Source organism: Pristis pectinata, chromosome 18 (assembly GCF_009764475.1).
Source record: "Pristis pectinata isolate sPriPec2 chromosome 18, sPriPec2.1.pri, whole genome shotgun sequence".
Lineage (NCBI taxonomy): Eukaryota > Metazoa > Chordata > Chondrichthyes > Rhinopristiformes > Pristidae > Pristis > Pristis pectinata.
Genome location: NC_067422.1, coordinates 18951966 through 18976146, shown reverse-complemented (window position 1 = coordinate 18976146; position 24181 = coordinate 18951966). Strand labels below are relative to the sequence as shown.

Below are 24181 nucleotides of genomic sequence, written 5' to 3'. Positions count from 1 at the left end.
ATAGGAAGAGCATATGTCCAATAATGATTGAATTTACATTTTTGAATGTTTTCGTGTAAATTTGGAAAACATTTATCAATGGGATGGGCTTCCAGAAGGAAATAAAAAGCAATTTTTACTTTGCCCGTAAGGAATTGACGATAGAACTCCTCTCGTTTAATGCTTCTTGTAACTGTCCAACTTGTACAGCAGAAGTCCTGAAGAGAAAGTTAATAAAAAAGATTATAAAATGTACACATTAAAAATTATGAACTCAAATATCAGCAGATTTGTTTTAGGATTGATCAAATGTTATAATAAATTTATTGTATTTATAAATGAATATTTATAAATACCCAGTGTAGCTTGGATGTTATTTTTCATTTTGATAAATAAAGCAAAACTATTAAAAATATATTTTAAAGAAATTCATATACTCTGCAAAATAAGTGATCATTTCCCCATACCTTTCTCAAAACAAAAGCTCATCAAACGAACCAAAACTCATTGCTTTCCATTTTATTAATAGATGCATGCCCAGTAATGACTCATTCCCCTGCATCAAGTTTAACTATTTTGTTTTAATTATTAAGTACAGAATTTCCTGCATCCAAAAAAAGCTAAGTGACCAGTTTTTAAAGTCAGATTAACTTTTTTTCTTAAGCCAATATTAACACAAGATACATTTCTTTTTGGATTTCATTTTCTCCCCACCCCTGTATGGAATGAGAATTCTCCTTGATATAACTTTGATCCATACAAAAGGAAAATGGGATAAAAGTCAGATATGAAGAATACTTAAATAATGTTTCACACTGAAAAGATTTCACTAACCTATTGCTTCGGCACAATTCATCCTTTTGTTGATCAATTACACCCATCAAATTCAGGAACTATAAGTAAATTAGGACAAAGAATGTAGTACTAATTACAATCCAAATGCAGCTTTACTCAGGAAAAAAAAGGTCAACATCAAACTCATTAAAAACTGAACTTTGTAAAATCCTGAAGCATACAAATATCAATATTCTGAATAATCAGAATAAGTAGCTTTAAAAATATTTTGCTTGCACAAAGAGTGCCTTTGTCACTCACAACATGAAGACCATTAATAAACTGAAGATGTTTTGTAAAACGTATTTGATGAAATAATCTAATTTTACAATATCTTTTTTGAATTAAATAGATAAATAAAACGATTCAGCAATACTACCATTGTACTCAAAGGCTAATCCACGGAGAGCAAGGCAGTCTAAATCTTTCACTGGCTCTCATATAAAAATGTTTTGCTGCTTATAAATGAATTTATGAATGAAAAACATAACATCTGCAGTTTGCAAATTTTTTAAAAATTCAACAAAGAAACTGCAGATCCTGGAAATCTGAAATACACATGAAGTGCTGGAAACATTAAGCATGTCAGGCAGTGTCCACAGAAAGAGAAAGAGTTAGTATTTCGGGTCCTTCGTCAGAATGGGAAAGAGAAGTGACCGAGTTAGTTTAAAATTGCAGAGAAGGTGAGCTGAGGGATAGGCAGGACAAAGGGAACATCTATGATTGGGCAAGGTTAGGATTGCCGTGAGGTTAGGTGGGGGTCAATGGGTTAATTATGGCAATTAGACAACAAAATACAAATAAGTGTAAAATATTGGGAAATGCGGGCTGTTCAGTATGCCCATCAGGTCAGGCTGTGTTAAAACTGATCCAAGTCTCACAAATGAATGACTTACAGTGGATATGGCCTGTTTTAATTCAGATGGAGATGCGAGTTGCATTTGTCGTCGAGTCAGAAAGGCTGCAATTTGCCCAGGTAGAAGATGAGAGGAAGTTCCTCGTGTTTTCATTAGACTGCGTTGTAGCAGTGTAGAAGGCCACAGACAGATAGGAATTGGGATGGGGAATTAAAGTGGCAGGCAACAGGAAGCTCAGGGTCAACCCTGCAGGATGAATGCAGGTACTCCACAAAGTAGTCACTCAATCTACATTTTGTTTCACTAATATAGAGAAGACCACATTGTCAACAATGAATACAGTACAATAGATTGGAAGAAGTGCAAGTGATTTGCAGGATTTGGAAGGATTGGTGTGCATCTCCTGAGGTGGCATGGGGAAAGTGCCACATGAAGGGAGTGGTTGAAGGAAACAGAAGAGTGAGCAGCACAAATATATCAATGACAAACAGATTGCACTTGAGATATATGCCTGATTTTAGACTTTATTTACAGCATGGTAACAGGCCCTTCTGGCCCAACGAGTCTGTGCCGTCCATTTAAACCCATGTTAATCTACCCGTACATCTTTGGAATGTGGGAGGAAACTGGGGCACCTGGAGGAAACCCACGCAGACACGGGGAGAACAGACAAACTCCTTACGGACAGTGATAGGAATTGAACCACAATTGCTGGCGCTGTAATAGTGTCACGCTAACCGCTACACTACCGTGCTGCCCATATTTTAGTTACAAAGACATATGGAGAAAAACAAGATGCTAAAGCACTTCTTACAAAAATATACTAAGATTCCCAGCTTCAGAGCAATGCATTTTGAAGAAATTCTTGAAGGGGTAACTTGACAGATTACATTACAAAGATAAATCAGGTGGTGCACCAAGCTGATAGGAACACCACTTTAAAATAAATCATAGAAGAACAAATCCACAAGGTTTCATCCTAGTAAAGGGAAAATTTAAGTCAGAGTTAACAGTTCTTAATCTCCTTGATGAACTAAAAGAGACTTCTGGGTATGTTGGTATCACAAAAATCATTGGAATCATAAAATAATCAGACAGGTGGATGCTGCAATGTGAGTCTTTCACCATGGTTATGCCAAGATAGCCTTTTTCATTTTTAGTCAAATGTTGATTGATTACACAATCTAAATGCACTGACAGGTACTCACAAAATAAAATCATAAGATTGTGCCATTTATAAACTTAGAAGATGAAACCCATCAATTAATTTAATTGATCTGTAATCTCAATCTAATACCAATTTTCAACAGAAAGAATTAAAATTATCCTATAGTAGCCAGTCCCAATTCAAGAATACAAATACCAAATTAAATCATAGGTTTCTAAGCTTTGCTTCAACTCTATAAATAAGTTCACTGCTCCTCCCAAAGTATTATCAGTTAGTATTAGAATTGCTACTATTACTTCCTCAGGATAATCTGAGCTGGTTTTATAGGCTCACTTGCTAGCTTTCAATTTCTTGACAGTTACTGGTTATGAAAAGTCACTGGGAGTTGAAAATCCAAGTCTACTGCTCTAAACACATTCAAAACACAATATATCTGATTTTCTTACAATGCAAGTTATGTCTTATAAAGCCATAACATATTCATCATTTTCCAAAGTTTCCAAGAAAGATATTATGAGTAATAGACACAAATTAATTACATTTAACAATGTATAAATAATGTAAAATGATCTGCAACTTTAAATTCAGCTAATTTAGAAACCCAAAAATTACAAAATTATTAGGACAGCTTAATTCATATAACTGCAAATTCTTAGGTACCAATGTAAATATATGCCAACAGTCTTAAACAGAAGTTGAATACCAAGAGTTTCAATAACCTAAAAGTACATCCTTTTCAACCCAATATGATTCAACTACAGGATAGACAAAATGACATGATAATAACGGAGGTAAAAACAAAAGTGAATTTCAATTCTAATTACATTCATTACTCACAAAATAATAAGTATGCACTTGACACCATGAAATCACAGTCCCAAACACACCTGCATTTTATAATGTGGAGTTATCAAGATTCATTTTCAATCACACAAAATTTATCAGAAGCTGCACACAATCTTTTAAAGTTACATCATAGAGTGCAAGCTTGTTAAGACATTCTTTGAACAAATGCATTTCTACATACAAAGAAAATTTTCCCTTTCAACAATTCAAATTAATGTGGAGACTTCAATGAACTTCTCAATTCAGCGAAAGAAGCATTAAATCTTAAACTATAATTTTGGTTAGATTTACTCAAAGGTTCAAACTAAAACACAAAAGATTTGCAAAAAAGACCTCGTTGAAAAAGAAAATTCTTTGAAGTTGAAAATAGGTTTAATCCATTTCACTGTGTTTTAACACCTGTTCTGAAATGTGACCCCTGACTTTCTGGCAAGATTTTAGTTAGCACTAGGAACCTGGCTCTGGTTTTAAACTCCCACACGATATCAACAGTGTGCAATGCCCAATTTTTGACTTCTACACTATTTTCAACCACTCTAATCTGAAAGATTACAGCTCTTGTGTATTCACAGATCAAACAGCTCTTTCAAATTCTGGTTTTCTCTTAAATTGTTACATAACAGATCTCTACTCCAAAGAATTCTTTGCCAGGATATTCTAAACCACTCTTCAGCCTCTGGAGTCTCAAATTCACACTTGACATGGAGTCTTCCTTGCATTGTTACTTTTCTGTACTCAAAATTAATTTGCAAATGGTCCTTGTTACCACTAATTCCTTTTGCCTGGATGACATAAAGATGAAGATGGACCACTGGTGGGAGACACTTCACAGGGACCATACGAGAGGAGGCAGATAATGACTCATTACAAAGAGTTTTATCTACAGGGAGTTTATAACTCATAGCTAACTTCTGGGCAGCAATGTTTACACAAACTAGGCTTCAGCAAGATGGTCCTTCGTGAAATCTGTAAAATCCTGCAGGTTTCCATGTGCCTGGATCACTTTGCCTGTAAAGATCAAACTCACAGTCATTGTTTGCTTCCTAGACTCACCCTTTTAAAGGCTGGCTCTAGTGATCAAAGCTGTGAGATCTTGCCATAGATCAATACAATAGAGTACACTGAAACTGAAGCTGTGTGTTGCTACACAGGGAAACCTGATAACAGAAGCTCTTTCAAAGAGATATTCCAATTATTCCTGCACTTTTTCAAATATCTAAAATCCATGCCCTCTGGTTAATGACACTCCCCCTAGCAAAAAACTGTTTCTCCATAGCTATCCTTGTCACATAACTTTGAACACCTATTAGATAGAAAAAGCTTTTACTCGTAACATTAGTTGCAATTGTTCATTTCAATTTGGAAAATCAGAGAGCTAATTAATTTTAAAAATATATAAAATGAGTAACTGCACTAAGATTCTCAAACCACACTTCATTTTGCACATTGTCACTAGAAAACACTTAAACGCTCTCCCTGTGAAGTAAATGCAAACCTTAAATGCACAACATATTGCACTATTACCTTGTTCATTCTTAAAGAGCATCTAGCAATGCTGTGATTTGAATACTGGAAGTAACATGAACTCTTAAGCCTTTCTTCTTTTAAGTAATAGAAGAACTATTGCTCTATTGACATGTGCGGCTTTGATTAAAACCTATGGATTAAATCTTAATTTCAAAGAATGCAAAAGATCACTAAGAAATACTGATAGATTATAACACTAAAATATAACAATTCAGTTCACTTAAAAAAAATCACTGTGTTGATAACACTGGACTAAAATCTGCAGCATATAATTTGTGTAAAAGTTACAAAATGTACCTCACATACTGTTTGTGTAGTCATTTCTATGAGGACATATAGTAAGGCATGCTTGGTTTGCAGAACAGGGCCAGATAAAATTATAAACTGATAAAACTCACAAAATTGCTGGACCTAGGTACAGTATAAAGCATGCTGGATCATCAAGAAATCATGTTTACAATAGGTTTAAGAATTTCCAGGGTTTGATTCTCTAAACGGATTCTGGAACAATAGCGACTTCCCAGCTAGTTTATCAATGACTGTAACATTGGCAGATTATAGTTGTGTCTCTTATTAATTTACCTTTCAGAGACACTTCCTTAGTAATAGTTTGAACCAAACAACTTTCCAAGCAATCAGCAGACATGTTAAACCCTTTCATGCATCAAATTGTGAAAGTACACACAGGGTGCCTGAATAAGCAGCATGGTAAATGGAATTCACTATGCCTCATTAAAAATATATATAAAGATTCTAAGGAAAGTGCAAATAATTGAGACTGTGCATTGCAATATGAAAGCTAAAAGATACAATACACCCCAATGTCACTGTTTGTGCTATAAAAGAATATGTTGTTGTTCAGTAATAAATTTAACTAAAGAATGGTAGAAACCCAAACTTGTTTAAAATTTATAGAATGAATTTCCATAGCAGAAATAGCTAGATATTAAAATATTTTCAGACAAATTACAAAAATCTACCTGAAAGAACCTTAAAGAAAAGCTGGATTGTTCAGATTAGATAGACGGGTTTAATCCTCCCAAAAAATAAGTATATTAAAGGATACTACCTCCTTTCCACTACCACCAGCTCTCCCTCTCACCCATCCTAGTAATGCAAAACTGATTATTAAATGTTTTTTCTAGGAAGGATGAAAAAAAAATGTGGAAGTATTTTTGCATGACCCTTAAGTCTCATTCAAATAAAACATGATAATGTGTACAAAGATTAAATGACCCAATATCCCTAAAGCAATTGGAAGAAAGCATTCAAAATTGTAGAGTAACAAGGGAGTTTTTGCTAAAGGTAAGACAAAACAAAATATTCCAAGTGTAAATTCAGATGAGGAAGGATTTGCAGAGTTTATGCTAGAAGTATGTTTGCGGTTCAATTAGTTACTTCCCTTCCCCCTTCCTCCCCACGCCACCCCCATTCCATTTTACATGAAAAGTGAACAAAACTGCAGTGCAGAGGCACAATAGCATAGCATTTTTTCCCCTCAATGAAAGGGTCTTGACTTTACAAATTCTCTTACCATGTGCTGGAGCTTAACTAAGGACTTGACTTCAGCAGCAGTTTATGGTGAGATGAATTAACTTGATTTCAATTATTTGTCCAAGTGTAAATTTAGTTACCAAGGCAACAAAGATTATGATGCCTCAAATTCCACATTTTGGACTATTCAAGCAATATCAAGCAATATCTGTGTCAATTTTTAGGACACATTACCAATGCTCATTTTGCTTAACAGTCAGTGAACCACATCTGTAAACATTTGCCCCAAGCCTGCATTATCATGTAGGGACTGAAATCAACCACTTTTTTGGCCTGTGTTTTGAACTGGCTATAAATGCCTTTAAGATACCTATTTTCAGCTATTTCTTTCCTTAAAGTAGATTACCACATGATATGCTTGATATTCTACAGACATGAGGAGACAGAGCATTCTTCATTTGCAAACATTTTAATTTCGAAGCAGATGGAAACTTAAACGCTGAAAACTGATTTATCTCTAGCAACTGCTTCAATTTTCGGAAACTAATTTCTTTTAAATAAGTCAACAAAATGTGGGCATCACTTGGAAAGCCAACATTTGTTGCCCATCTCTAACTCTGCTTGGGAAGATGATAGCGGTCTGCCTCCTTTAGGTGGAGGCAACTTAATGGGTATGGTAGAGAGTCACAGGATTTAGACTTCAAGCCTTTAGATGGTTGGACTCTCCTATAGGTGGTGATTGCATTAATACATGCAAGGCTTGAAATTTACTTGTCTGCGCCTTAATGGTTCTTCAATCCCCCTGTATGCTGGCATGTGCCGTTTCCTTTTCTGAGAAGTTGTGACTGGAATTGAATACCACGCAATCATTAAGCAAATAACACTACTTTTGACCTTATGATAGAAGAAAGACCATTGTAAAGTAGCTAAAGGAGATTGGACCTAGAGCCTAGTCCTCTGGAATTCCTACAGCAGGTGGGCTGAGGTAATAGACAACCAACGACCATGACCACCTTTCTTTATGCATGGCATGATTTCAACCAGTTGATGTGATTTTGATACTTGCTGACTCCGTTCATTAAAAACCCATTTTCCAACACATGCCAATTAACATTCCTCTGATTCTCCAACCGACAGTCAAAATATTTTACAGTAGCCAATTAAACTAACAATCAGCACATTTTTTGGAATGTGGGAGGAAACCAGAGCACTGGGTGAAACCTACAAGGCCACAGGACAACATGGAGACTTCATAAATGACAGAACTGGAGATCAGAATCAAACCTGGGTCACTGGAACTGTGTGACAGCTGCCCTACTTGCAGTGCCACCATGCCATCCCAAGAAGTTTTGCTCAAGTTCAAAAGAGTTTGTAAATCAAACAGGATACAAGTTAAAGAAAAACAGTTTACAACACCAAAGCCAACTGGTACATAACTTTTGGATAGATTGCCAAAATATCAAGTAAAAATATTCCACGTTATAGACATCAATACTTCAATTTGTTTTAGTTTTGTTTTACAATTATGTGTAATCTATTTCACTGACTTTCTACTACCCAAATAAACCAGATTCATTGTTTACAAAGCATGGTATGATAAAATGCTTATGTATTAACATTTCAATAGCAGAAAATAAGAATTCATATCAAACACAAAGAAATGAGAGTTACAAGGGTACTTCATTTAACCTTTGAGCAGTTCAGTGTTAGGGAGCAAGGCCAATGATACAAATACATGACAGCTATTAAGACTTACAAACTAAACAATCCCAAATTATTTTTGTTGTAATTGGTAGCATTCATTCATCACAAAACATTTTACTTCCTGGTGTCTAAGGCTGCAATAGAGGCTACTTGCTCTGTCAAACTACATCATCAGCGAACTGCATCTCCCACTTTCACTCCAATTTACAATTGCCTGAAGTGAAGAAAACTCTAATAATGTGGCAATTCTAAAATTAGGTGTCCACCTGAATTTGAATTCATATTGTGCCTTTATGTATAGAAATATGTCAGTAAAGATTAATGTACCTGCTTGTTTATTGTGCCTTAATGTATAGAAATATGTCAGTAAAGATTAATGTACCTGCTTGTTTTTTCCACTTTCAAGCACTGGATCTCATTGCTGAGGACTTTTGACCGAACTCTGTTCTCTCTCAGGGCTGTCTGGCAATCCAAGTTATGGTCTATTGCTTGCTCTATTGATTCACACAAATACAATTAGGTAGAAAATTCAAACGGAGCACATTTAATTTAATATTTCAGAAGAATTGTGGTATTGCTAGATATTAACAAGATTAGCAATTGCGACATGAAGACAGTAAGACTATTAAAGAGCAACAACTCTTGAAGAGTACCTCAGGGCTGCAGAGCACTTTGGGATTCCCTGAAGTTATGAAACGTGCTACAAGGAGCACGTCTTTTTTTTCCCTTTACAGTGCAAATGCAATACATTGTAGGATATTCCGAACAACTTTCAACTTAACTGGAAGTGTGAATCAGCTTACAATGGATCTACCCAATACACACCTTACCTGATTTTCCTTCTCATTGATTTTTTATATGCATGTACAGCTGGAAAGCATTATGCATGTGCTCAAGTATTTATCTCTGATCAATATAATGATGACTGATTCACAACACCCATCTTTATAACACTGCTTAAATTGAAACTTCTGCCCCTGCAGTGCACACATATTTAAACAATTGTGAAAACCTCCTTCCCTTCCTGTGTTCAATTTACATGGTTGCCTCCAATGTCAAAGATACAGAAGACAAACAGTACCTGACAATTTGACAAGCCCCAAACAACAGTAAGTATTGCAAAGTATCTTGATTATCCTCTAATGCACCATCATTAGCACCTATGAAGAAACTTTTGGCTTCACCAGGCCTGTTTGGATAAGGACAGGAGAGTCACAGGTATTTAACCATAAATGCAAGGTGTTTACCCCTGCAGAGACAGGAAATTTTAGTTTTTTTCCATGACAAATACATGGAGTCCACATACAAGATTACACTACATCAGAAATCTATCCTAAAACTAAAGTAATGCACCAAGAAAATGTAATAGAATAAATTGTTTCAACAGAAATTGTTGTCCTTCAAATAGATTTCTATTTTTAAAAACACAGATCAAAAAAAAATAGAATCAGCAGAATGGATTTATTTTGGATTTGTGGAAATGTTACCCCAACATTATGCATGCAAGTTAATATTTTGCACAAATATGAAGTAGCTGTGTAGTTTCTCCCCCCTCCTTTGTTTTTCTCTTGTTCCTCTAACCCCTTTACCCCCTTCTCTTTACCCCTCCCCTGCCCATCACCCACACCTTCCTCCCTCTGGTTCCCCACCTCCTTCCCTTTATTCCATAGTCTACTGTCCTCTCCTATCAGATTCCACCTTATTCATCCCTTGGCCTCTTCCACCTATCACCTCCCAGCTTCTCCCATCATTCCCACTTTCCCCCCCCCCCCCCTTCCCCTCCTACCTACCTTTCCCCTCTCACCTGGATTCACCTATCACCTGGCAGCTTGTGCTCCACCCTCTCCCCCCACCCTTTTATTCTGGCTTCTACCCTTCCTTTCCAGTACTGATAAAGGGTCTCAGCCCAAAACGTCGACTGTTCATTTCCCTCCATTGATGCTGCCTGACCTGCTGAGCTCCTCCAGCATGTTGTGTACGATAATCAAATTTCAGGATGACTGAAAATATGATGAGGAATATATTTTTCTAATTTATCCCTGAATCTACTTAAATTATTTCATGCATGTTTTCTCTTTTATAAAAAAAAGCTTCAGGTTTCTCAGATCATAATTAAGTTTTCAGTTGAAACACTGTTTGCAATGATAATTAATAGGAGATAGCACGTCAAAGAAACCCAGGGCACACTGATTCTTGGAATGAAGGGGTCGACGTATGAAGAGAGATGGAGCAGATTGAGCCAGTTGAGCCTGTACTTTAATGAGTTTAGAAGAATGAGAGACTATCCTATTGAAACATTAGATTCGGAGGGGGATTGACAAGGTCAATACTGAGAGGATGTTTCCACTAGTGGGGCAAACATAGAACTGGGGGCACACTTACAGTCTGAGTTGTCCACTTAAGTTGGAAATGAGGAGGAATTTCTTCTTTCAGTGGGTCATGACTCTCGAATTCTCTACCCCAGAGAGCTACAGAGGCAGAGTCATTTAATGTATTCAAGGCAGAGATCAACAAATATTTGAACCGGGGTAGACAAGGGCTATGGGAAGAAAGACAGCAGGAAAGTGGTGTTGAGGCCACAATTGGATCAGCCATAATCTTATTGAATAACAGAACAAGCTCAAGGGACCAACTGGCCTACTCCTGCTCTCATCTATATTTTCATAAATTCAATTACTGTACTACCACATGGCTTAACTGCGCAAATAGAACAAGAATGAGCCTAAATGTAACCAGTTTCCTGAACACACACAACGCTTTACTTTTAAATAAGCCTGACAAAATTTCAAATGAATTATTGAAAAAAAACACAACTTCTTCCACTCTTGCAAAACAGAATGCAGAATGAAATTGAAAATGATCTAAAGCTCCTGCTGAATTTTAGTTAGTTCATCACTTTATGCCTGGCACCCAGGGCATGCAATGCACAAAGCTAATGACCTAAACATCTAAAGACTTCAATGGACAAATCACTTACTTTTTCACTCAAGTGATTTACAACTCTCCAGCATTCATGCACTTCAGGACTAAAATCCAATTTTACCTGTGGCTTTCAAGATGTCACTGGGAATATTGTTTCCAGCTAGTTCTAGCCGCACCAAGGACTTGTTTTGTTGTAATGCATTGAGTAATGACCGCCCGCCTATTAGGCCAACATTATTCCACCGAAGATCTGCAGAAAAGGAATACATAAATAATTAGTAAACTTCAGAGCCCCCAACTTTCAATCAGCTAATGACAACAATGCGAGAGCTATCTGCAACTTACGATGTTCATTAATTTGTCTGGGAAAGGGGCCATTAATAAACCTGGGTTACAATTGTATTCAATGAAGTACTTCAAAATTGAACAGGGTCCAAATGAGGTAAATATCATAATAGTTTAACGGAAGCGTCGGTTCACTTGGAGCATTTAAAGACTGTTTTTGTAATGTTCAAGAACAAATAGCAAAGTGTGAAACAAACAACCATGTAATGAATTGGCAACCATGGAGGTTAATGGTTTTCAGCAAATTATACCTATGAACTAAATTTACAAGTGCTTCAATATGTTTTGAGTAAATTGTTACATAAAGTATCCCCTCTACTCACCCAGCTCCTCTAGCGTATCATTGTGTTTTAAGGCCAGTGCTAGCTCCGCGACACCCTGGTGGTTGACCTGATTATTGCGTAGGTCTAGATGTTTAAGGTGTTTGTTGGCTTTCACTCCCTCACAGAAGATGCAAAATCCTTCTTCCCACATTCCAAGAGCATTCCATTCCAATATCAACCTAGAAGGAATAACATAGTATATGAAAGAAGTCTTGAGAAGAGCAATTGGACCTGAAAAGACTTTACACCTAACATATCAATGAAAATATGCCTAATTAGCTATTTTTTCCCCAAGTATGGCAAAAACACTTTAAAAAGGACAATCAAAAAACACTTCATCATCGACTCTAAGCACATCCTATTCAAAATACTTAAAAATGATTCTGCATGCCACTCCTCAATTTTATTTACAATATTTAATAACCTTGAAATAGGAGTAACCCATTCAGTCCCTCATGGCTGCTGTCATTCGATTAGATCCTAGCTGATCAATTGGCTCAGTGCCACTTTCCTATCCCAATACCATATCCCTCAATTCCATGAACAGCTCAAATTATGTTTAACAACGTATGGATAAAAGCTAAGTATGACATCAAATTTTGTAATGCCACATGATCCCCTAAACCCAAATTTTAGATAAATAAGAATAAAAGTTATTTTTCAACTGCTCATTTCAAAGAAAATGCTGTAAACAGTATATTCTGAGGTCAATTACTAGCTTCTTGCTGTTAATGAAGAAAACTTCATAAAGAGGGGTTTTGATCAAAAGTTAACAGCTGTGTTTTCTTAAATATAGGGGACCAATAATTTTCAAGCGTGACAACATCTGTGAATTTGGAGAATTGCCAATGTGCATACAAATAGATATTTTGCAGGGTTGTCATGGATCATTTCAGCCAGCCCAGGTTCATAATCTCCTATCTACAATGGACACCAACACTACCATTCTGCAAGCTAAAAAAAAAATACAATAATGCGTGATAATCCTCTATCTGACCATTTGGAAACACTGATGATTCAGCATCTGGCTGACAGGCCTTGTTTCCCATGCTCCCATAAAACATATGAGAACATTTATTATACTACTGTGTAACAGTGCAAAAGAGTGAATTAAAATGGCATTGGGTTATTAATAGGAATAATACCCAATAGTCGGGGAAATCTGCCAGTCCAGAAAATCTAAAATCCTGAGGATGCCAGATTAACTGAGTTTTATTTATATTGTGTAATACTGCATAGTAAGAATGAATGGATGCATCATTAAATCAGGATCATCATTATTTTTTTCAACTCCTACCGCTGAATAGCTCACTCATGTGATGTCAAATTTGTATTTATCCATACACTTATATTTATTGAAGTGTTCATCAGGGAACAAAATACAAGTTTAATTCATGTTACAAATAAAATTGAAAAGTAGCAAGCAGATATTTAATTTTGAAATACGAGATGAGCCCAGCACCCATGACAGAGTGTTCTTGATTATGTTTTTGTGACTTTATGTTAATTGGTAAATGAAGATGCACCATGCCGAGTATGAGATCATTACATCCAGAATTAATTCAGTAATGGAAATGAAGATCAGCAAGCGGTGTATGTTATAAATGCTATTTGATGAGAAGTCACAATTGAATTCACATCAAGAGGGAGGCAACTAGATGCTAAGTGATAATGTAATTGTTGGAAGAAGGCTACATGGTTATGATTCTGGTGACATTAAACAACACTTTTCTTCCTCAGTATAACTTGTGTTCACAGCCGTGGAAAAGTATATTCATTAGCAATCATTATACAAGCGATCTCCATGTTACAGGGGGAGGGACTGCATTCCTAGACAAGAGGCCACATTGTGATTTTCCATAACATGTAGCCACGTCACCTGCACGTGCCAAGAAACACCAGTTGAAAAACAAACTTGTGTTGATTTATTTACTTTTTTCATATAAATGACATGAGAGCAAATTTTATTCTGTTTCTCAAATTTTTAGGTAGTGATTTGTGAATTCTGCAAGGGCGAATTTCCCTAATCTAAACGGTTGTAATGTGGGAGTCACTTGTATAATGAAAAGGAAAGGATTATTCATATGCTTCTGGACTTCATTTTCATGAAACAAAACCTGGTTTTAGAAGATTAGGATGACACACTTGTAGTGGGGGAGTTCAAGGACTTCATCAAAACTTGATTGGACTTGCCAAAAGAAAAGTACAGAACACTGATTAATACCCCATGCTTTTACAGAAGCATAGGATTTCAAAGCCACCTGTTTACTGCTGCTCTAAAGAGCCATTCTTACCTCTTGAGAGACTTGTTTTGCCGCAGCAGCTTTCCCAGTGCTTCAGCCCCAGCTGCTCGCAGATTATTACCCTTAGACACAAAATTGGAGAGTAAAGCTCCTGACTGAATCTTAGGCAACAAGAATTATGCAGACATAAAACAATAGCATGACATGCAGACATAGTATGTAGTGTTACAGCAATGAATCTTAAGAATGGACGCATGCAATATTAAAGCAGATTTCACAAAAATTTGTTTCTCGTAAATCATATTGTCAACTAGCTGGCTTGTACTGCTTGGTATTAAAAAAATTACTGATCTAAATACTGTAACATTTTGAAATGTTCAACATTGATCAAAGTATATCTAATGTACGTGACAAATAAAGATCTAAATTGCACAATCAGAATCATATTTATTATCACTGATATGATGTGAAGTTTGTTGTTTTGCTAGCAGTACAGTGCAAGTTGAACTTGGAGCAGATGAAAAAAATATTCTTTGATTGGAAATTTGAAATAGTAAGAAGTCCGACGCACTATGACAGACTCTTTATTTTTAAGTTCAAATAAACAGTTGTTTATCTGTTTAGTTGTTTAGGGTAGGCACGGTAGTGTAGCGGTTAGCGTAACGCTATTACAGCGCCAGCGACCCAGGTTCAATTCCGGCCACTGCCTGTAAGGATTTTGTATGTTCTCCCCGTGTCTGCGTGGGTTTCCTCCGGGCGCAGCAGTTTCCTACCACATTCCAAAGACGTACGGGTTAGAAAGCTGTGGACATGCTATGTTGGCACCGGAAGCGTGGCGACACTTGCGGCTGCCCCCAGAAACATTCGACGCAAAAGATGCATTTCACTGTGTGTTTCGATGTACATGTGACTAATAAAGAGATCTTATCCTAGATCTTATCCTTGTTCATTAGAGTAACTAAAATTTAAATTTCAAGAATGGCACAATCAAAAAACGCTAATTTCATTAGAACTGAATTTTGGAAGAGAAATACAACAAACAATGAAAATCTAGTAATCAAATAGTAATTTCTATCCAAAGATATTTACTTCACCTAAAAGATACCTACGATTGGTTTAATGGACATCCCATTAATAAGGAGAAAATATGCATGTAGTTAACAAAAACATAGAAAGAAGGTAGTCCTTCCCATTACAAAGAACTGACATCTTTACCGCTTTATTTTGTTCCATTTAGCTGCTCTCCTCATAAACAGCATCACAATAAATTATTTATTTTGTTCTTGTTATATAAAATTAAATGAGAAGATTAAACAGACAATGAAACTATCCTGCTGAAATTTATCACTGAACATTTACAATTCTGAGAATTAAGAAAAGATAATGTCATGAATGCATCATTAAAGCAGCATTATCATTAAATCTGTTTTTTGTCCAAAATGTGTTCTACAGTTCACTTTGATTTTCTCATCTGTCAACTTCAATGCCAATTACACTACCTTAAGGTCTAAAGTTTCAATCACGGTGTTTGTACACAGTCCATACAACAGATGTTTGGCACCTGTGAAAACAAAGATTATTGAAAATCTTCCTGAAGATACTTAGTATCACTATTAAAGGTCTACAAAGGGAATACGTTTGACCAATCTCTTAGTTAATAGATCTATTGATTATTAAATGCTTATTTACCATACATCACTGATAACTGTGCAAAGTCATAACTTCAAAATAAGAATATGTGCCTTTACTCCCTGCACATTCATGGCCAATGTACCTCCTGCAGCTCAGAGGACAAGTAGGCAAGCAGACAAAGTCACTGCTGGAACTGTACTTGTACACTTCAGGAGTAAAAACCCACTTCTGCTTTCCTTTCAGTATGAGGTAGTTATTTTCCACTGGATACTACATAGCAATGCAGATGGAAAATTTTGTGAAAGAGAGGGAAAAGCAAAACTATTTCAGTGCACTTAGTCATTTCCATGAGACATAAAGCAGAAAATACAATGTCCAAACTTTAAAAAGTCAGATTCCAAAAAGTTCACTAACAGTGACTTCACACTTTACAAATATTGAAAGCATGAGATAGTTTTAAGGTTCATCATTTAATTTCCAATATTAACTCTTTTAATTATTAGTCTACTTACACAACATGCAAAAAATTAAAAGGATATTTAATGTCAACTTTATTGAATGACTATTTACTCAACTAGTAATCCACTATCACATCAGTGCACAACTGATCTTAAAAGCAACAAATGTCACGGTGCTGCCATGCAATTCTAAAAAATGAACATAACCAAAATGGTCTCATTGATTGTTGGAAAATGGGGCTCTCAGGTTCATAGTCTTAGCATCTAGGAAATAAGCAACAGAAGTTGGCTATTTATCTCTCAAGTTTGTTCCATCATTCCATTAGATTATAACAGATCTGCATTTCAATATTAAATACTGAAATATTTAAATTTAACACATTGACTTGAAATGTAACTTGCTTGTTGTTGAAAAAAATTTCAATATTGCTAGATTTTAAATGAATTTCCAAATTAGAAAATATACTTATTCTTGTTGATACTCTGCCCTCCCAGATTAGATTAGTTTCACATCATACCTTCTTCATTCAGCATGCAGTCACAAAGCATTATTTCTGTAAACACTATGTCATTCATTAAAACCTTTCCCAGGACTGCACATGTATCAACCGAGAGAGACTGTGTGGAGAGATCCAGCCTTTTTCTTAAGTTTCCATCACAAGCATCGCGCAGCTGATTCAGGATGCATTCTTGGGGTTCAATGCAAAATTCTTTACAGAGGCGAAGATAAGTTCTTTTGAAATCATCCATCATGGAAATCTGTCACTGTGGAAATTTCTTCTTCAACATAACATTCTTCTGTGAAAGGGACAAACAGCACAAGCATATTACTGGTAGAATACTCAGATTACTAGAATTATTCCCCTCTATACAGACTCTTCATCAACTCATGCTATTGGAGGGTAGAATCAAAAAATCTAAATTGTCTGGGCAAAATAATAATAACGTGCCTGCATACTTCTGATTTAATGAAGGTAAAAATGCAACAGAAGACTTCCTTTATTACCAAAACTCATATTCAGACAAGTCTCAACTGCCAGTGCTGTAGGACCTCCCCCATCTGTCTCATGGGTCAGATTGTGCAAATACAATTGTTTATAATTTGTGGACTTGTTTTTTAAATAACTGCTGGATTTTCCAAAAGGCTGAAGATATTCAAATGTTCAAACTTTATTGATGGACTGAGTAGATAGAATGATCATTCAACAAGGTGTAATTATACTGCATGTAACATGGAAAAAGGTCGTCAAAATAGGGGAGAAAGTGGCATATTCCAAAAATATTTGGCAAAGTAATAGGCTTTAAAGTACACTTTTGGGAAAGAATTTCAAAATGTGGTACCAACATGGGTGAAAAATGAACCACTATTATACCTGATCTGACCACTCCAGTCTCACAGAAAACTACCTCTCAAGGGGAACTAAAACATTAAAAGTGGAAATGTGTTATAGAGTGTTCTGGATGAATTGAGCATTATTCGCTTTTTAAAGTACAGTACATTAGGCAACAATAGTTCATGGCCAAATTTCCAATATTTAAATCAATGTATCAATTCTTAAATTTAAAATAAAAATTATAATACCACAACAAAATGCAGTACAATAAATCAAAAATCTGTAGGGCACCAGATTATTCACATATTTCCCCCAAGTAATGATTTGATATCCATTTTAGTTAATAAATAGTAACAATAAGAGGTTGAACACACCTCCACTGAATGAAATGTTAATGTCCACCTTCAGGATACCCAGTCACAGAAAATGATTAGTCGATATTAAGTGAGGAAATAAAATATTTGTATCTCTACCAGGGACCTAGTTTCAGACAAGCACAGTGGAATGCAAATTTTAACAAATGTTTGTCGAGTCTACCCATCAGAATTTTATTACATAGGAGGACACTATTTGGCCTATTGTGTCTGTATTGGTTAAAAAACATTATCCAATCTAATCCAGCTTCCGGCACTAGGTCCACTGCTCTGCAAATCACAGCTCTTCAAGTACACATCCAAGTGCTGTTTAAATCCAATGAAGGTTTCTGCCTCTACCACCCTTCAGGCAGTGAACTCCAGACCCCTTCCACCCTCAGCATGAAAAAGGTGTTCCTCACTTTGTACCTAATCCCTCTACCAATTACAGTACTTTAATTCTACATCTAATTTTTGACCCAAGGAAACTAGGTCCTATTTACTCTAAGGCCTTCATAATTTGGAGTACCTCAAATAGGCCTTTCCTCAGTCTCCACTGCTGCAAAGAAAGCAATTCTAGGTAATATCATACTTTCTCATAGCTACAATTTTCCAGTCCTGGCAACATCCTTATGGATCTTCTCTGTACCCTTCAAGACAGTCACATTTTTCCTAAAATGCAAGCAGTGGCATGCCTAGCATTGTATATGGTTCTAACACAACCTTCACCATTCTCACATTCTATGCCTTGGCTAATAAAGGAAAGAAACACCTATGCTATTTCACTCCTACCTGAAAGACTGTAGACAAAGGAAACAGGGATAGTGCTGGAAAATGGTGTAGAGGTGAAAGATCAACCATGATTTTAATGAAAGGAAGAGCAGACTCAAAGGTCCATATAGTCCACTCGTGCTTTGATTTCTTGCATTCTTATTCTATACTGCCCATTATTCTTCTACACTCTTCAATATCCTTCTACTTATTGCATTTCCCCAAATGCATTATCTGACTTCTCCAGATTAAATTTCATTGCCATTTTTTCTGCCTGAGTGACCATCTATATTCTCCTGTAGCCCAAGGCTTTCCTGTTCACTGTCAACCACACAGCAATTTTTATAATATTTCCAAACTTCTTTATCATATTCCTACATTTTGGTCCAAATCATATATTTAAAAAAAGCAAGAGATCAAACACCAAGCCTTGTGGAACTCTACCAGTAACAGCCTTCCAAATCACAAAGTCCTGTCAATCATAACCCTATGTTTCCTGCCGCTGAGCTAATTTTGCATTTAATTTGTAACTCTTCCTTTGACCAGCATGGCTACAAGACCTTGTCAATGGCCTGGCTAAAATCCATGTAGACTAGTTTTAACAGGCTGAGATTATTTAATCATTTACCAATTTTCAAAGATGATAGACCTCTTAGTCTTTCCTCTCTACAGTGTTTCTCCCATTTAATATTTCACAATCTTTCACATTAACTACAGTATAGGGGCTGCCTGGATGAGAGACGATCTGACTTATAGAAATCCAATTTAATGCAAATTCTCCCATAATTTTTTAAAGAACGTTTCAAGATAGGAAAGTTAGTTACAGAAATGCAAACACCTTCAGGAGTTATGGAAGAGGGGTAGCAGCTAGTTAATTAAAAAGGACAACCCAAAAAAAGTGTTTACATGTAACCTCTTGCAGTAATCAAACAGATACCATGGTCTTTAAGAATACAGCTGCTAGTTTACAGCTGGATGCCATTTAGAGATTTGTTTTGGAAACTTACAAGGGAATCTCTTCTATTGACACTTTTAAAATACTTTATTCAACAATGTAACATCCATGGATACTTTAAGGCCATTGAAACTAGCTATAGGATGTGGGACATTCTGATTCTGTACCATTGTTACTACGTCGGGGAAGACAATAAATGAATGCTCATGTTATTTGACCCTCATCGAAATTGTCTGTTTCTGACTTACGGAGGAAAACAAAATTGGTTTATGGACAGTTCTCAGGAACAGAACGCTTATGTAATCTGGGAACGGCCTGTACTGGCTTCATCGCCCTCTTCTGCAGAAAAAGTCACAATACTTTAAGAACCTCACCCCATATCCTATGCCTTTACTTATGTGCCCTTTCCCTAATCATCATCTTGCTCTTTTATGTACTATTGCCAGAATTTATTATTTAGGAAGAGGTGACAGAGCATTTACAAAGTGATAAGAATGGGCAGAGTGAATATGGACTTATGAAATGGAAATTATATTTGATAAATCTGTTATAGTTCTTTTAAGGTGCAAGGTTGTGTTTGGACTTTCAGAAGGCCTGCAATAAGGTGCCACATGATATTATTAAAGAAACTAGAAAATGCAGTATTGTGGGTAAAGTGAAGTAGATTGGTTAATATATAGAAAACATAGGTTCAGTGCTGGGATGCAGCAGTTCACAATCTATATCAATGATTTGGTTAAGGTCACCATATGTAATAGGTCTGAATTTGCTGATGATACAAAACTGGGCGCCAGTGTAGGTTGTGAAGAGGATGCAATGAGGCTTTGCAGGACATAGTCAGACTCAGTGAATGGGACAGACATGGCAAATATGAGGAACAATGTGAGGTCATCCACTTTAGAAAAAAGATAAAAAGGCAGAGTATTTTTTTAAGTGGTGAAAGGAACAAGTATTCAGAGGGACTAGGCTGTACTTGTGCAATAATCTAAGTTAATTGGTTCAGCAAATAATTAGGAAGGCAAACTATTTACAAAGATGTGTTACTGGAATTGTATAAAGCCCTGGTGAGGCTTCACCTAGAATATCTTGAACATATACTTTGGATATACTTTCATTATCTAGTACCTTTAATGTACTAAGATTGTACAAAAATGCTTTGCAGGAGAACCGAATTGGAGGAGCACACATATCTGAAAATTCTGAGGTTAGAGATAATTACAGAGAAAGGGATATGAAGAAAGTTGAGAATTTTAAAATCAAGGTTTAATCAGGAGCCAATATAGATCCGTTAGCACAGTAAGGATGGTGAGCAAGAGGATGAAACAAGTGCATTTCATTATCGTATGGATATGACCTTCAAAATTAAATTCTGGGTGGAAATTTGATACCAAAGTTCCCAACAATCTAGTTCAGTTGCTACGGAGAGGGACCGAGTCAGTGGGTAGGCAACAGAGTTTGTTTGGGCACCAAAGACAATGCCTTGCAGCTTTCCCAATTTGAAGGCTGGGGAAATTTCTACCCCTTCGTAAAGGACACCGAAGAAAACAGCCTGGCAATTGAGATATCAATCGTCACATAGAACATAGAAAACCTACAGCACAATTCAGGCCCTTCGGCCCACAAAGCCGTGCCGAGCATGTCCCTACCTCAGAAATTACTGGGCTTACCTACAGCCCTCTATTTTTCTCAGCTCTATGTACCTATCCAAAAGTTTCTTAAAAGACCCTTTCGTTTCCACTTCCACCACCGTTTCCGGCAGCCCGTTCCACGCACTCACCACTCTCTGAGTAAAAACCTTACCCCTGACATCTCCTCTATACCTACTCCCCAGCACCTTAAACCTGTGTCCTCTTGTGGCAACCATTTCAGCCCTGGGGAAAAGCCTCTGACTATCTACCTGATCAATGCCTCTCATCATCTTATAAACATCTATCAGGTGCCCCCCCCCATCCTCCGTCTCTCCAAGGAGAAAAGGCCGAGTTCCCTCAACCTGCTTTCATAAGGCATGCCCTGCAATCCAGGCAGCATCCTTGTAAATCTCCTCTGCACCCTCTCTATGGCCTCCACATCCTTCCTGTAGTGAGGTGACCAGAACTGAGCACAGTACTCCGAGTGGGGTCTGACCAGGGTCCTATATAGCTGCAACAAGACCTCTTGGCTCCTAAATTCGATCCCCCAATTGACGAAGGACAATACACCATATGCCGCCTTAACCACAGAGTCAACCTGCACAGCCGCTTTGAGCATCCTATGGACTTGGAACCCAAGACCCCTCTGATCCCCCACACTGCCAAGAGTCCTACCATTAATACTATACTCTGCCATCATATTTGACCTACCAAAATGAACCACTTCAAACTTATCTGGGTTGAACTGCATCTGCCACTTCTCAGCCCAACTTTGCATCTTATCTATGTCCCGCAGTAACCTCTGACAGCCCTCTATACTATCCACTACACATCCAACCTTTGTGTCATCTGCAAACTTACTAACCCTTCCCTCCACTTCTTCATCCAGGTCATTTATAAAAATCACAAAGAGTAAGGGTCCCAGGACAGATCCCTGAGGTACACAACTGGTCACCAACCTCCATGCAGAATACAACCCTTCAACAACCACTCTTTGCCTTCTGTGGGCCAGCCAGTTCTGGATCCACATTGCAATGTCCCCTTGGATCCCATGCCTCCTTACTTTCTCAATAAGCCTTGCATGGGGTACCTTATCAAATGCCTTGCTGAAATCCATATACACTACATCTACTGCTCTCCCTTCATTGATGTGTTTAGTCACATCCTCAAAAAATTCAATCAGGCTTGTAAGGCAGGACTTGCCCTTGACAAAGCTATGCTGACTATTCCTAATCATATTATTCCTCTCCAAATGTTCATAAATCCTGCCTCTCAGGATCTTCTCCATCAGTTTACCAACCACTGAGGTAAGACTCACTGGTCTATAATTTCCTGGGCTATCTCTACTCCCTTTCTTGAATAAGGGAACAACATCCGCAACCCTCCAGTCTTCTGGGACCTCTGCCGTCTCCATTGATGATGCAAAGGTCATCGCCAGAGGCTCCGCAATCTCCTCCCTCGCCTCCCGCAGCCTGGGGTACATCTCATCCGGTCCCAGCGACTTATCCAACTTGATGCTTTCCAGAAGTTCTAGCACCTCCTCTTTCCTAATATCCACATGCTCAAGCTTTTCAGCCTGCTGCAAGTCCTCACTACAATCACCCAGATCTTTTTCTGTAATGAATACTGATGTAAAGTAGTCAATAAGTACCTCCGCTATTTCTTCCAGATCCATACACACTTTCCCACTGCTGCACTTGATAAGCCCTATTCTTTCGCATTTTATCGGCTTGCTCTTCACATACTTGTAGAATGCCTTGGGGTTTTCGTTAATCCTGCCCGCCAAGGCCTCCTCACGTCCCCTTCTGGCTTTCCTAATTTCCTTCTTAAACTCCTTCCTGTTAGCCTTATACTCTTCCAGATATCTAACGTTACCTAGCTCTCTGTACCTTTTGTAAGCTTTTCTTTTTGACTAGATTTATTACACTTAAACCATTTTTAAAATAATTAATCTTTTCTGGGTATCCTCCTCGCTAAATATAAAGATTCATACGTTTCTGGAATAGATTCTCTGGTTTCTTTCGTACTTCACAAACACAGGACCGAGTTGCATGCGTTAAATTGCGTCAGGACTCAATGGATTAAGCTGTGCGACTTTTAACGGACTTATAATAGCGGCCTTACCGGCGCCAAAAACGTCCAAAGCCATTAGTCCCAAATAGATAGCGCAAAGAAGAGGGAAATAGTACACGTTCAGCAAAGGAAAGAGGACTGCAAAATCACACGGCTATTGGAAGACTCGGCAGATCAAAACACCTTTACAGAGAGAATGGTTCAGATCAAAGAATTTCGTAAATTGAAGGAAGAACTATCGACACACTGCGAATCCAGCACTCACACACACTTGGTAGAAGGTCCATAAGTCGGAAGCAGATGAAGCACAACAACAACCGTAAAAACTGCACAGTACCTTAGTAACATTAATAAATCTAACAAGGGAGCTGGACGCTACTGAACCCCATCAGACACGGTGCAGTTACTTTCACACAACTGGTTCTAAACACCTGCAAAGTACCACAATGCGGAAAGCGACGGGAGGTTTCAGGGAGCCACCGACCGTCCTGTCAGCACAGCACGGCGGGGGGATAGCGCGGCAACGCTGCCCATCGCCCCTCCGTCACTTGGCATCAATTCACTCGTTAGCGACCTATGTTGCTTTTTTTTCTTGTTGAGGCGGCGGTGGGGGGATGGGAGTAAACAGGCCACCTGACATGAGCACAGGGGTGTTTGTGATCAGGATAATGTACATGAACCGCGCTAACTTCACCGCTGCCACTTACCCCGGCACGGCCGCTGCGCCCCGCCGCC

At 37.5% G+C, this 24181-nt stretch overlaps 1 protein-coding gene across 1 annotated transcript in view; it reads right to left on the bottom strand.

Moving 5' to 3' along the window:
• lrrc45 (leucine rich repeat containing 45) overlaps positions 1-24177 on the bottom strand; it is a 47104-nt gene extending 22927 nt beyond the window's left edge. Inside the window, exons 1-10 of the mRNA XM_052032936.1 lie at positions 24154-24177; positions 16851-17130; positions 15742-15803; positions 14294-14364; positions 12000-12178; positions 11453-11581; positions 8796-8903; positions 8560-8564; positions 814-872; positions 120-197 (exon numbers count right to left, since the gene is read on the bottom strand). Of these exons, the coding sequence (XP_051888896.1) occupies positions 120-197; positions 814-872; positions 8560-8564; positions 8796-8903; positions 11453-11581; positions 12000-12178; positions 14294-14364; positions 15742-15803; positions 16851-17085 (926 nt within the window). The 5' untranslated portion in view covers positions 17086-17130; positions 24154-24177. The remainder of the gene's footprint in view (positions 1-119; positions 198-813; positions 873-8559; positions 8565-8795; positions 8904-11452; positions 11582-11999; positions 12179-14293; positions 14365-15741; positions 15804-16850; positions 17131-24153) is intronic.
• Between the last annotated feature and the right edge of the window lie 4 nt (positions 24178-24181).